This window comes from Leptonychotes weddellii, chromosome 13, assembly GCF_054177405.1.
Source record: "Leptonychotes weddellii isolate Sample4059 chromosome 13, ASM5417740v2, whole genome shotgun sequence".
NCBI classification, from domain to species: Eukaryota; Metazoa; Chordata; class Mammalia; order Carnivora; family Phocidae; genus Leptonychotes; species Leptonychotes weddellii.
The window spans coordinates 39,894,401-39,909,978 of record NC_138381.1 but is presented as its reverse complement, the minus strand read 5'-3'; the positions used below and the strand labels follow the sequence as shown (position 1 = coordinate 39,909,978).

Sequence of the window (15,578 nt, the reverse complement as noted above, 5' to 3'; positions counted from 1 at the left end):
AATGCAACTGCATGAACTCGGTCCAAGCATAGTAGAATGGATGAATAAAATGTGGCTAATTCCTACAACAGAATACTTTTCAACAACTATAAAAATGAACTACTTCTGTATATAGCATGGATTAATCTTACAGATGTAAGTCTGAGTAAAGGAAGCCAGACACAAAAAGTACCTACTGTATGATATCCATTTACATAATGAAATCCAAAACCCGGTTAATGCTGTTCTACGTTGATAGAAATAAAAAATACTAGTTACTTTTTGGCAGAGGGCATACTTCCTGGCAGGGGATTCAAGGAAGGCTCCCAGGGTGCTGGAAATGCTCTTGTTGATATGCATGGTGGTTACACTCTTAAACCTTGTAGGAAGCCTTCCGCTTCTGGTTGGGATGTAGAAGGTCATGAGACTATTATTCACACTCTAATGCAAAGAACAAGCCAGATAAGTTACCAAAATTTTGAAGCCATAACTGAGAACATAATGAGGCTAACTGAATAAAGATAAAGAAGCTAACAAGCTCTAAGAGAAATAAGACCCATAGCTGCTTTTATCTCTGGAGGAGGAGAGAGTGGAAGAAGAAAGGAATCTGTCATTAAGGAGGTCCAGGCCTCCAGTCACGGAATGAATAAGTCATGGGAATAAAAGGCACAGCACAGGGAATATAGTCAATGATACTGTAATAGTGTTGTATGCTGGCAGATGGTAACTACACTTGTGATGAGCATAGTATAACATAAAGACTTGTTGAATCATTATGTTGTACACCCGAAACTAATATAACGTTGTATGTCAACTATACTTCAATAAAAAAGGGAACACTACAGCCAATAAAGAAAATATTTTTAGAAACTACATCTTGAGCCAAGAAAAGGCAGAGAGAGCATGAGGACAAGTCACCTAGACTTGCAAGGAAACTTTAGTGGCCACGTGTGGACAAGCCTGAGAGATTTGCATCTTGAGGGAGTGCATACCCACCATCAACTCTTTCCCACAACCCTCTACCTCCTCCCTACGGGAGTGCACCAAAAGGCCAAAAACCTGTCATGCTAAGGAGGAAGTCTGGATTTAATAATTTTCAAAGAGCTGGTGTGGGTGTGAAGGACAGTGATGATTCTGATCTAAGTTAAGGCAGTGGCCTTGGTGATGGAGATATGCAAAGGGATTTCATGAACCTACTTTAGGTACACACAAAGGTAGCATTCCCACACTGCATATTGTATTCTGCTATTATGAGGTAAGTCAGAGTGAATAAAAAGCCCATTATTTAATTTTGTCACAATTTTCTTTTCAATTTTTAAAAAGATTTATGTATTTATTTGAGAGAGAATGACAGCACATGTGAGGGCAGGGCAAAGGGAGCGGGAGAGAGAAGGAATCTCCAGCAGACTCCCTGCTGAACTCGGAGCCTGACATGGGGCTTGATCTCAAGACCCTGAGATCATCAGCTGAACCAAAATCAAGAGTCGGATGCCCAACTGACTGAGCCACCTAGGCACCCCGACTTTTTTACAATTTCCTATAATGAGAACTGCAAAAGGAAATCATGACCGAGAATCCAAGATGGACAGAGGCTTTTGATCCAGATGAACATGGCGTCAAAGAACCAAGACGCTAACTACCAAAAGATACCATAGGAAAACTAGTACTAAATAAAGAAATTAGACACAGAGGACAATATAGAGAAAGTTAGAGCAAAACCTTTCAACTATTGGGGAAGTGGGTAGAAAACAAAACATTTGTGCCTAAGAGCTTATCTGGGGGCAAAAGAAACTTCAGAGGTCAGTAAAAGAAGAAGCTGAACATTTATGAGGATGATTTTAATAAATCTTGCAATAGGTAAGTTTGACTTATTGGATCTCAAGAATCAATCTAAGTGGATAAAGTCAATAAAGGAAGTCAGTCTTTCCTAAAATAACTACAACAATAAAACCTCATTCAGCGCTTTCCCTCAAAGGGATTGGTGGGGAAGAGGGAGAAAGAGGCAAATCAGGTAACACTGAGTGCCCAAGATGTTGAGAACGATCTTGGTTCTTGCCTCTGGGCCTCCAATTCTATGCAGCACCCAGTTACGACGGGTAGCCTTCCAGTTATTACTATTTATACTGAAGCTTCATGGAGTTGGGTTTAGATTTATGCCTAGAAAATTATGCACAATGACATGAAAAATAAAATACTGAAAGTAGAAGATTTATGAGATAATGTGATCAATATACATTTGCTGATTCTGAACATAGCTCAGGAAAGTGAAAGGAGAGATTAATTATGGATTAAGCCAAACATGAATTTTAATATCCAAAGACATTTATAAGCAAGAAACCCTGGGGCATATTTATAGCGCCACTTTAATTAGTCAGTATTCAAAGCAGCTTTACACATGAGTCAAGTTTTCGACATATTTTACAAGCATCTCCTAAATGCGAGAGTTGAGGTACTGTTAACCAAGCATGGAATCTGGAATCAGAAAAGGTGGACCTCAGTTCTGGCTCCGCCAGTTACAAACTCTGAGAACTCATCACACAACTTGCTACAAATGGAACATGGAGAACTCTAATGGGTTGCCACAATGATTTTTTTTTTTTAAGATTTTATTTATTTATTTGACAGAGAGAGAGAGAGACAGCGAGAGAAGGAACACAAGCAGGGGGAGTGGGAGAGGGAGAAGCAGGCTTCCCGCTGAGCAGGGAGCCCAACGTGGGGCTGGATCCCAGGACCCTGGGATCATGACCTGAGCCGAAGGCAGACGCTTCACGACTGAGCCACCCAGGCGTCCCTGCCATAAAGATTAAACCCAAGTGGATGTGAATGTGCTTTGTAAAACAGAAAGTGATATAGGGGCACCTGGGTGCTGCACCTGGTTGGGCATCCGGCTCTTGGTTTCAGTTCAGGTCTGATCTTAGGGTCATGAGATCGAGCCCCGTATTGCATTCAGCTTGGAGTCTATCTGAGATGCTCCCTCTCTCCCTCTCTCTCTGTCCCTCCCCCCACTTGCACTCTTGTGCTCTCTTTCTCTCTAAATAAATACATACATAAATAAATAAAATCTTAAAAAAAGGAAAAGAAAAAACCACCCCAAAAGTGATATATTATTTCCTCGAATACAGAGGGGACAGAGAAAATATGTTCATGAAAATTTGCTTTTATTCAAGTTAACAATCTTATCACTAATTGTCTACATATATCCTTAAGACAGAGTACATTTGAATTTACCGATAATGTTCCAAGACCCAAGAATTCTGGGGGTTTTTTTGACTATTGCCCTCCCCAAAGTTTGCATTTGTAAGTGGAAATAACATAATTATCAAAGTATCTAAAATACAGTCACCTGTCATGGTGACTTTTTGTAGATTACATTAGTATCTTCCAGGTAATTACAAGAGGTACTCTATCAGAGTAGTTTAGGCTATGACATCAGACAGACCTAGACTCAAACTGTGTCCATCACTTCCTACTTCTTTATGAGAATCCAGTCATCTGCAGCTCTGTTTTCTATCACAAAAGGGGAGGTGCTCATAGTAGAGTATCACAGGTTTCAAAGATTTAAGAATACCAGCATTTATTGCACTCAGCAGAATGTCTGGTATGTGGTACAGACATTATAGATGTGAGCTGTGATATCTAAAATTTGCTTTTGAGCACATAAAAGTATTCCACATACTGGTCGGTCACCCTCATCCTTGAACACACATGCAGTTCCTCATGTACACAGTGATACAGAAGCTCACGTGATTTTATAGCCCGATGGGAACTTCAACATGTATGAGCCAGGCATCATGAAAGACTCTACGGATACAAAGATGAACTAGATACTGTCTCTAATTTCAAATACTTCTCAAGAATTGAAGACTCTTGAGGGCAAATATTTGTTGGCTCTGCCCACTTCCGTATCTTCAGTGATCAAAATAGTGTGTGGAATATTGAACTTGCTTGGTAAATGTTTGTAGAATAAGTTATCTAGTGCTTTTCCTGTATATATAAATCCAGTTGTGGACACTAATTTTACTTATACTTTAGATATCCAATGAAGAAAAACTATAAAGAAAAATATTTTTATTAGCATTATTATAATTGGAACTGGGTTTAAATCCTAGCTCCTTGAAATAATGTTAATGATTTTCTTACAAAATAAATGCAATGACATTTGGCACCTTGAAAAAAAAATCAAGAAACGTGCAGTACACCTAGGGAAGAATTCCCCCCCGAGTATTTGATAATGTGACAAACACAGGAAACTCGAGACCATTTCCTTACTTACTGCGTGTATTAACATTTGTCCTGCACCTTGAATTATGTGAACACAAAATTTCATCTTAAAGGTTTAAAATATAGCTCACCTGGTCTTCTTCTCCTCCACCTTCTTCATCGTATTTTAAAATATTATCTCTTACATCATCTTCTGGATCAATTAAAAGTTGCTTGGCCTGGCGTTCTTTATCCCGGCGTTTCATCCATACCACAAACATCAGAACAAGGACTAGGTAGAAAGAGTAAAAAAAAAAAACAAAACAAAAAACCCCACAGTGTCATAATTTTAAAAACATGACCTTTCCAATCACCGCTTTTCACATTAATAACATACTTATCTGGGTCAAGAGCTTCTAAGGCATCTTCCAGTCTGTTACCTCTCTCTGGCCTGCCGTGAAGAGAGAGAAGACCGAGTGGGGCCGGAGCACTGGGCACAGAGCCTGAAACCCTGGGTTCCAGAACCTGGTGCCCTCTGAACTCACTGGCTGAATGCCCATCCTCCATTTTATAATTTACCAGTGGGGACAATAACCATGTCTGTCTCTGACTTTGGCTTGCTGGAGGATAGGACACTCCTAATATGATGGTTTGTAAATTCTAAACCAACAAACAATAGTAAGTCCATTGTTGGTTGTTATGCAACTGCTATTTCACTGAGGTGGGTTGGCTGTTACTATCCTCCCCACATCTGAGAGAACAGCACTCCCCAGGGAAGGTAGGTGCTTGCCAGGACGACTTGAGACTTGAATAGTAAATCGGAATTGGATCAGCAATTGGTCTTGAGGATTTTGGGTTCCCAAAGGCTGGTGTTTTTCTCCTGTGCTGTTCTGCATTCCCTCTCCTATTAAAATGCACGTTTCAGGTAAGAAGCTGACGGGATTTGTTTGAGCACTGAAATAACACAAGGCTTTCCGCTTTACACTTTTGTGCCAGGCCTGGCACCATGAATTTTCCAGAGGGTTGATGTTAAAATCAGCACCAATTCATTTTCCTTCAAAATGCTACAGTCACTCCTTCATGCCCATAATCCATCATATCGAAGTCTTTCTTGATAAGGTTGGCATATATATATGCCACGTTTTAGTTGAAATTGAAACATATCCCTAAGTGCACATCTAGGAGCGCATTCTCTCTCAAATCTGAGGATATCAGTTTACAACCTGAAGCAAGAGATTTAATGACTCCTATTTGAGCACATTTTTATTATTGGCCATAAAAGTAAATATCCTCCTTTTAAAGCCAGATACATGATCTCATTTGCCATTGTTCCAGGGCTAAATCTAGCAAGTGGCTTATTAGTATAGCATGAAGGTTTCAAATTATAGTCAAAGCAGTCTCCACACAGGAAGTAAAAAAATGCCCAGGCTTCTATAGTAATTGCTTAGAATAAAGGGACAGAATTCTAAATTACCAGAACACTTGTAAATGGAGAAAACATAAAAGAAATGGCCAACATTTTCAAGAAAGTGATTGGTGCATAGCATGATCGCACAATAAACTAAGTCCTGCTGCTCTTTAACAATAAGACACAGGGCCCAGGCAATTTATCCTTTTAACCTGTATGCTTAGAAGTGGCTCCTACAGGACTTTCCAGTGGTTAATTTCTTGCATTCCAATGAACCAAAGATTGCAAAGTATCTGAAAAAGGAGCAATTCCTTAATCTCGACTTGCTCTAAAGACAATTGATTGAGCTATGCAATCATTCCTATTATCAAATGTGCTGTATGAAGGACAATCTCTCACTATTTTACGTAGCCCTTCAGTAACAAATACCTTGATCCCTGCATGACTGCAGTTAGCTGCTGACGGTGCTTTATACGAGTTAAGGAAGGCAATATACTTATTTTCCTAAATCATCAACTGAGTGCCATAAATTCATACTCAAATCATAAGCTAAGCGCTCGCACTGAGGAGCGTCTAACATTTTTCCGTGGAGAGAGTTTGCTCCAGCTCTCCCAGCCATCAGCATCAGAAAACGGTTGCAACGGGTCGCGGGCGAGGTGTGCTGGCTGGGTTTGCTGCAAGCACGTAAGTGCTTGAAACAGTGCTCAGGGATTTTCTCACTCTGCAGGGGACCTGACCGTCCCATTCCGGAGTGGCCAGAACGCGTTCAGAGGTCGAAGAAGAGAGTCGTTAAGGTTATATTAAAAGGCAACAGCAAGAAGTTACTTCGCAAAACGTCTGAGGAGGGAGAAGAACTGAACCCCGAGAGATAATGCCAGAACTTACTGAGCAGGATGATGATGCACAGGAGGATGGCAATAATGGCGCCTGTGCCCAGCCCTGCGCCCACGATTCGGTCCACATCCGTGCAGTCCCCGTTGGAGTCGCACTGGCAAACCTTCACACGAAGGATGGACATATTTGATTTGGGGGGATTACCCGAATCTGTGATTATGATCGGAACTTCATAAATCCCAGCTTCAAGAAACTTTATCTTCAAATTAAGCTGAGCAAAATCACCTACACAAAAAAGGAAAAAGTACGGTGGACAGTTAATACATCATACGATACAAAACACGCAGCCTTTTCCAGAACGCATTCACTACTTAAGAGCATATATCAAGCAATACCACTACGCTGCACTGTGAAGATTTTTTTTTTTTTTTTGGCTGTAAAAGTTTTTAGTATCTTATTTAACCTTAAGTAGCTTTTAAAATATATTTAATGAGAAGATTATAAACCACCCAAAATTAACTTTTCATATCAGGCTTCAAAACCTCTCAACTGCACATTTAGTCAAATAATTAACCTGTTCTTACCATTAAGCCGAGTGATGGTCCAATTTCTCTTAATAGTCGCTGGAGACAAAGGAAGATCAAAAGCAAATGGTCCAGCATTTGGATCGATGTCATAATCAAGTGCTGTGATGTTAATTGAATTGGGGTCTGGAGTTTCGCAAGTCTCTGCCTCTTGAGGTAACACTTGAGGGGCATTGTCATTAATATCAAGTAAATAGATCTGCAGTGTTCCCGTTCCACTCATAGGGGGGATTCCTTAAAAGGAGAAAAATCACAAACCGATGCTGAACAGTTCTTTCCCATGAGTCTCAATGACGGTGGAATGCTCAAAACTAACCTGCTTGCCCTCATCATTGCATAACCTTGGAAATATCTAGTCGCCACAGCATCTGGCAGACTGTTACTCCAACAAGGCCACTTCTTGCTTCCTTTCTAGGATGACCCTGAGCTGCCACCTTCGGTGTGCCCAGCTGAGCGCTGGGACAATGCATGTCCCTGCAGAGTGCGATTCTGCACCTGCCCTGCCCTTGCTGTCGATTACTCTGGGCCTTGTGCATACCACGCTCCTCTAGCCACTGTGGGGAATACAAGAGAAGCAGAACATGGGGCTCATGGCCTTGTGCACCCTCCTCTTTTGATGGAGAACCAAGATGTATGCAGGAAAGAGCATGAGAATGCTTTTAAGGCTCAAACACAGATGTGAAATATTCAACCAGTCTACAGACAGATAACACAGACCCACAGACCTCATCTTGGGAAGGAATGCCATGGAGAAGAGAAATAGGATTTACTGATCAACCAACTACCTGCTTGTCCAAGAATTAGGTTGCTCTAAATACATAATTTCATTGGTAATCCTACGAAGTCGATTTAAACAGATGAGGAACCTCAGGCTCTGTACGCTGCTCATGGTCACACGCTCTTGTAAGTGGTGGGGTTGCTACTCAAGATAGGTCTGCCTGACCCCAAACCCATTCTCATTCCACCCTAAAAACTGTCTCTACTACGTTTTGTGATAATTTAGTCTGGTAATTTGGCCTCTTCCATATTATATGTATTTTTAGTACTATTATATATAATGACATAATTATTTTATTTAGTTTAATTACATAATAAACATTATATATAAATAGTATAGAATAGAAACATAAAAAATGTTAAAATAATAAATCTGATGAGACCCAGAAGTTTAAGTGACCTGCCCAAGAACATGCAGTTAGGAATGTGCCCACATACAGTCCTGAGGAGGAGACAAGGAGAAATCTCTCTGGACCTGTCTTAAGGACACGGACAGTTCTGAGAGCAAGGGGAATAAAAGTCGGGGGGTGAGGTGGCTGTGAACAATATTCTAATAATGAATATAGCACCAAGAGCTCAGTGATAGTCCATAGTTTGAAGAACTTTCACACTCATTATCACATGTAATATTTGACTTTCATAAAAACTTTATAGAATAGGCAAGCTGCAAAAACAACTTATCAATAATGAAACGAAGGCACAAAGAGTATAAGAGCTCACCCCATCATTAAGGAGCAGAACCAGTGCTCCACATCCAGCTTCAATTTGAAGTTAAGTGCATTTGCCAAGTATCACGGCTAACACAGATGTAACCACCCACTTCTCTATCCTATCAAACACTCTTTCAATTAGAAAAAATCCACCTTGGTGAATGACAAATCTGGTTGTAACAACCAACATTCATGCATATAATTTTATAGTTCTTTATTTTATTTTTTTTATTTTATTTTGTTATGTTAATCACCATACATTACACCATTAGTAGTAACAAAGCAAAATAAATCCATCACCAGGTTTACGTAAGTCATTTTTGTCTTATATAACTAAAGAAAGAAAGAAAGAAAGAAAGAAAGAAAAAAAGAGGGCTATTTATTAATCTCAATCATTTAGAATCCAGCAGACACCCAGAAAGGAAAAAAAAGGGCCTAGACTGTATGTTCCAAAACTAACACACAAAAGCTTGTGTATTCACTTATCTCACTTTACGCACGCAATTAAGAGTCTCATAGCTATCCATGGCGGACTAGAGGCGGAGAATTACAAAGAGAAAAAAATGCTAGAGACAGACCAACTGATGTCAGCAAATAGACTGACCGTAAGAAATATAAAAAGATCGCCTCAAGGCCACTGAGGCACGAGGCTAGACGCGCAGTAAGGCGCAGTCAATGTGTCTCAGGGCAGAAGTCTGCAGAGGTTTGTCATCACAATCTGAGTTTGACACCGAGGGCATGTGGACATTGCGAACATTATAGAGGATAGGGAACATGTGAGAACACCCAGCAGAAATAGAAAATAGACATAGGGGCCTCAGCTTAATAAAGGTCAGTTTTCTAAACAATTGAGTTGGGGAGAAAACCTTGTTTCTCGATGATGCATTCGTGATGAGGCTCTACTCTCTTTAACAACATACACGGTAATACAGTGACCATATTTAATTACGTACCATTGTCAGAAGCAAGGAAAGTAGCATTATATATATTGTTTTTCACGTTTGGTGATTCTCTGTCCAAAACAGCGATTGTTGTTATTTGCCCGTTCACAGGATCTATTTTTAGCCAATTGGCAGGATCAGACAATTTTGTGTATCTACAAAATGAAAGCATTAGTAAATTTAAATTTTTCGATATACTTAAAAAATAACTACACTACACAGAACTACATTCTTCAAAGAAAATGCCACTGAGTCTATATAAAGTAGATTTCTATGTATCAGTCGGTTTATCAGCTTAAACTCCTTTTTATTCTGGGTGGAGGCTAAGTTTTTCAAGCTCGGATAACCAATAAAGATTGGAAAAAATTTCCTGTTTTGAAGGGTAAAAAGTTGTAGGAGTTCAATACGCCTATTAGTTAGCTATTTATCTATCTTGATATCAACGTATAGAGAAATGCAATAGATATGCATTTATCTGTTAGCAGCAATTCTGAAAGAAGTTAAATTAAATATGAGCTAATTTAAAAAATTATCATCACCAGCAATGGATAATAGTCATGTGGGGTATGCTCTGCCAACAATCTACTCCCTCATCAGGAAGGATAAATTAGATTTTGCTGAGGTTGGAAATCTTTACAGATACGTTTTATAAGTCCTATAACTACTGCACAGGTAAGAGGCAAAAATAATTAGCTCTTATATCTTGTTTTTGGCATGAGTTTTCCTTTTTTCCTGATGTGTGGAGAAGAGATGAATGTTACAGCTCCCGAGCCCTATTTACTCTCAGTGAAAACTTTTTGCAACATTTGATATAATAGCACTGGCTAAATTATTATGAAATATAAAAAGATAAAAGGGGGCAGAGAAAAAAGAGGCAGGGAACATTTTTTTCCTCAAATAATACATGAGTAGAGCCATTCTTCTATTTCCTATCTGATATACTCATTGATTTATTTCCTGACAGGAAGCTTCATCAAGGAATTAAAAATAATTTTGTAATGAGTCGTTTTGGTTCCAGTTCAAATTTCTCATTCAAAAAGTAGATAAATTTTGTGCACAACACAGAACATGAAGTGAATTTTGAAAAAATGCCATGAGTGGCATTTGATACCTAATATTTTGCTGCATGTATCGATCTGGGTCCTGAGCGGTGAATGTTGTTAACATGGTTCCAGCATGAAGGCCTTCTTCTTGGCGAATGATCTTGGGATTTGGGGCAAAATAAGGGTTTTCATTCACATCAATGACTGTGACAGACACAGTTGCAGTTGACTGAGGTGGGTGCTGGATACCCTTGGCTAATGGCACTTGATTTTCAGCAGCGACAGTGAGGACAAACATCCTATTTGTTTCAAAGTCAATTGGCTGGGGAAAAAAAAAAAGAAACCATATTTTTGCAGGAAATAAGAATATTTGTATTCTACAGTTTTCAACTCCATTTCCAAAACATTAATTTTTCATTCTCTGCACCACAGGTTCCTCTCAAATGTCTGGAAAACATGCATTAGCATGGCCAATGATTGAAATATTTATCACAATTGAGCCTGTTTGTGTAAGACGTCTGTAAATCTCAGGTACTTTATTGATTTATGTTAACAAAATAATGTGTATTACTATTGCACTGATTGCATCAGCTACATCTAAAAACTTGACTATTCTTAAGAACAGCATCGTTAACCAAAAATACTAAATAGTCTGAGGTCAAGTGAGAACCCGAATGTCTAGATTATACTCTCAAACGTTGGTATCAAGACCACTCCTCATCCAGGAGACCTTTTATATCTGTGATGAAGTGCAAAAAAAACCCCAAGAAACCAAAGCCCCCAAACTATAAAATCCAATTTTTTCATAAAACAAAAACTTAATTCTATTTAAATTTTAAATTTAAATTCTATTTAAAAATAACATTCATAATTTGAAACACATTTTAAAGTAGAGACATGTACACACACTTATGAAAAATAATAGTATTTGTAGGCTTTTTCTTGTTTTTGTTTTTCCCTTACTTAGCAAACCAAAACTCTGGCTGTCTCCCCAAAAGAATTTTAGGTATTCTACTGGTCTGTGAGAATCCCTAATCTAAGAACAACACTTTAGATAGAGGCAATGCACAAATAACCCACAATGTAAATATTAACTTCCAAATTTCCACTGAAGCCTACTGTCAACAGAAGAGTTACCAGGAGTCAAGTGATCAGACTGGACTTTCATTTCCACTCTTGATTTCCCCTGATCACCTTCCAGTGGGGTGCAGATAAACACTACTGTGCCATAAGAATTTGAAAAAAAAAGAGCTTGACAAGCTCTCATGCCCTCCTAGATGGTCTAGGAAGGATTAAGAGTGAAGCTAATGAGAAAGCCCCATTATTAGTTTCCTACCCTAGACCACCTCCTCAAAACCTTCAAACACAGTTTCTTTTTCTCTCACTCTAAAAATCTCCAATTCAACTTCCCTTTCTCAGCTATTCTAAACAAGACAGTATAGAAGCCAGAAAGTAGAATTCTTTGAGTGATTTCATTAGCTACATGAAAAGTCCAGGACATAATATTTATTTATGCTACGTGGTATGCGCAAGTCTGTCCTTAAATGCGTATTAAGTGTATCCCTCAGAACGATGCTATGACTTCGATACTGTAATCCTCCCTACTTTCCGCATGAGGACCCTAAGGCTCAGAGAGGTTCCACAACTTGCCGTGCTCACACCACTCCCAAAAGCAGGGCTGGGATTCGAACACAAACGGTCTGGGTCTGGGGTGTGCTTCCTGATCGCTATGTTCTTCGCTATGCAGAGAAATTTCCAACGCCCACCTCCTCCCAGGGGAAATTTCTATTTTACTCACACGCATATGAAATTCTAGGCAACGGACCCCTCAGAGCACCCTCCTAGGCAAGATCCACATTTGGGTTCACTTACAAATCAACTGTTGGGATGTGAGGCAAAGAAACACATCTCTTCACTGGGGGCTCGAAGGAAGAGATGCTCACTTTAAGGAACTTTTACATTATAGCTACGTATTTATTACCTGTGAAGTTAACATCCCCTTGCTTCTAGCGCTCAGTGTTTGCTTTGTTTGATTTTTGACAATTAAAACATTGTCTTGAATATAGCATTTAAAAACAGGAATATAAATTCACAACATTTTCAGAATGTAGGCCCTCTTTGTCCCTACTCATCCCCTTTTACTTTTGTGATATTTTCTGGTTTGTTCTCTGAGTCAATACTCAAAGGGCACCTTGAGAATAACAGGTGTGGGGCATCCTTCCTAATAGCTATCAACTGGCGATCAATACTTCAGGGTGTGCCATCTCACGAACACATCTAACTACACGGACAGTCAACACTGTGGAGGGCAGTCCTGTCTTCAGAATGTTAAAATTGTCCAAAATGATTGAAACCCAGTCGTATTCCAGAGACAATGTGAGAACATTTATGTTGGCCCCAATGTAGCCTCAACATAAACTAAACAAAAAACCAAAAAACAAATGTGACTCCCCAAAATATATTAATTCTAGATTTAAAGGTGTCTGAAAGAAAAAAAAAAAAACAAAACCCTAAGATACAAAAGGAAACTATGGGCGAGGGAGCATGGACTGGTCAATGCAGGGTGCCTGTCAGAGAGATCAGCGGCCCAAGTGGCACTTACCTTGACTACGGTGACGAGGCCGTCATTGCTGTTCGGGTCTGTCTGAATGGCAAAGCGCCCCGTAGGATCCCCGCCGCTGATCCTGTACGCGGCATTCCAGGCTGGCGTGTGGGGCTGATCCTTATCGGTCACAGTTAGATTCGCTACTATGACATCTACCCTGTTTTCAGGGACTTCACCATAGAACTACAAAAAAAACAAACCTCGGTCAGAGGAGTGACCTGGTGAAAGACAGAGTGTCTTGATGACCACACTGCCCTGATTTTACTGCCCCACTGAATCTTTATTACACACACTAAATGAGGAAATCAGTAATGCAGGTAATCACAGCATTTACGTTTCACTTTAAAAACACTATCACTTTTCTCAGCAGTCAAAATTTCTTCCAAATGATGTTAGTTTCATTAATATTAAAATTAGTGTCCATTTGTGAGTATCTGGGTGATTAATGCAGGGTTGGAGAAAAGGACTTGTCTGAGGGAAATAATTTTCCTCAAGAAATAATATTTATATTCTCGACAAAGTTGCATAAATCAGTCATGTAATATCCGTTCAATTTCATGCACCTGAAAATATTTATAAATATTCTGTTATAACAGCACCAAGTATTTTTAGGCCATTTCTTCCACGTGGCATATTTTAACAACTTCATCAGTGGACCTGGGAGACTAGGAGAAAACAAATTACTCAGGTGCCTCATTTAAAAGTCCTGGTGACAGAAAACGTCTGAGAGCGTAGCCAATCTACAACGAGGGTAAGCAAGGTCTACCTCTATTTAATGCATTTATTATTCATGACAAAACTTCTCAGTAACGGACCACAGACCTAAGTTTTGTGAGTGACAGTCTGTACTTACCGTCATGGCAGTAAACTCTGGAGGATTGTCATTGACATCTGTCACCGTGATGACAGCCGTAGCTGTGTTTGAAAGACCATATGTGGGATTGCCTTCCATGTCTGTAGCTTGAATTATTAATGTATACTGCTGCACTTTCTAGAAAGACAAAAAGATAACACCTTAGATGAAACTAATTCCTCAAGTAGACACAGCAGTTGTTCTGTAAATAGCTCTTTATTACACACAGAAAGCACAGCATCATTCATTCTGATTAACATTGCTTGAAATTTCCCAAGTGGAGCCGACTTTTAACTTGAGAAGCACAGGTCTGGTTCTTGTCTAGAGAGAGGTGACGTATATTTTCACCTCTACTTGCGGAAAAGATCGCACTGTAGATGTGTGAAATTCACAGAGAAGCGGAAACTTCCATCTGGTCTCAACCTTCCCCTTTCTTCTGAACTTCACAACATTGTGATCAAGCGTTCAAGTCATTTGGCTTGTGTTTACTTTCTCATATGTTAGTTTCTACCCAGTTTAGAATACTAAAGACAATGAAAAATCTTGGTAGAGTATATATATATGTATATGTGTATGTATGTATGTATGTATGTATGTATATGTATATACGTATATATACACACATATATATATGTTTTCACATATTTCATTTTACAGAGTATGCTTTCTTTTAATATATTCTCATATAAGTTCTCTCTATTATAACAAGGTTGATAGAGTATTTTCTCCTACTTTCCATTAGTACATACTATTCACAACTATGTAGGAGAGATATATTCTTAAGTGAAGTTAAAACCTAATTAGAGGGTTTATGTTTATGTCTTTAGTTGTAACTAAGGAACACAGTGGTACTTAATTGTTGCATACTCAACGGATTGCCATTTTGGCCTAACACTCATTGCGCCCACATACCTAGGAGGGACATAGATACATCTGCATGTAGATCGCTATTACCAAATAGGTATCACTGCTTTTAAATTCCAAACTGAAAAATTTTAAAATATTTTATGTATGCCTGTATTTATTTATTTATTAATTTGAGAAAGAGAGAGAGAGAGCAGGGAGAGAGGCAGGGAGGAGGGAGAGGAAGAGGGAGAGAATCTCAAGCAGACTCTGAGCTGAGCTCAGCCCCTGATGCGGGGCTCGATCTCATGACCCTGAGATCATGACCTGAGCCTGATGCGGGGCTCGATCTCATGACCCTGAGATCATGACCTGAGCCAAAACCTTCACCAAAATGGTGAAGGACCACCCAGGAGCCCCATCTGAATTGAGTTTTTAAAAGAGGGAGCCAAATTAAGCTGCACTGTATCTAAGAGAATATCTACAGACTGTCTGAGAAGTCTATAGCACTAGCTGACAAATACACTTTATATTACGCTAACCAAAATGATTTTCTAAAGTCATTTGAAATCTCTGTGGAAACTGGCACATATAAAAATATAGATCTTTTTCATAAATGTTAAAACATTCTGAACAACAAAACTCACTTCTTCATACAAAAATAAACTGTCACTGCAAAGCACAGTTTTCCCTGATTCTAAATATAGCTAACATTATGAATGGCCATTCTTAAGGGATTTCTGGAGCTGGCTGGAACAGACACAAATTGTAGCTTTTGATTTAGTTTGTTAGTGGGAAGGG

The 15,578-nt window shown here is 39.2% G+C and overlaps 1 protein-coding gene across 2 annotated transcripts in view; it reads right to left on the bottom strand.

Moving 5' to 3' along the window:
- Window positions 1–15,578, bottom strand: part of CDH2 (cadherin 2) — a 210,119-nt gene that overhangs the window by 25,875 nt on the left and 168,666 nt on the right. The window contains exons 8-14 of one of the 2 annotated variants that reach the window (XM_081801459.1): window positions 13,935–14,072; window positions 13,079–13,264; window positions 10,545–10,798; window positions 9,446–9,588; window positions 7,006–7,239; window positions 6,473–6,706; window positions 4,332–4,471 (exon numbers count right to left, since the gene is read on the bottom strand). In XM_081801459.1, coding sequence (XP_081657585.1) covers window positions 4,332–4,471; window positions 6,473–6,706; window positions 7,006–7,239; window positions 9,446–9,588; window positions 10,545–10,798; window positions 13,079–13,264; window positions 13,935–14,072 — 1,329 coding nt within the window. Of the gene's footprint in view, window positions 1–4,331; window positions 4,472–4,519; window positions 4,631–6,472; window positions 6,707–7,005; window positions 7,240–9,445; window positions 9,589–10,544; window positions 10,799–13,078; window positions 13,265–13,934; window positions 14,073–15,578 lie in introns of those variants that run through there. The other variant, XM_081801460.1, reaches the window with a different exon arrangement.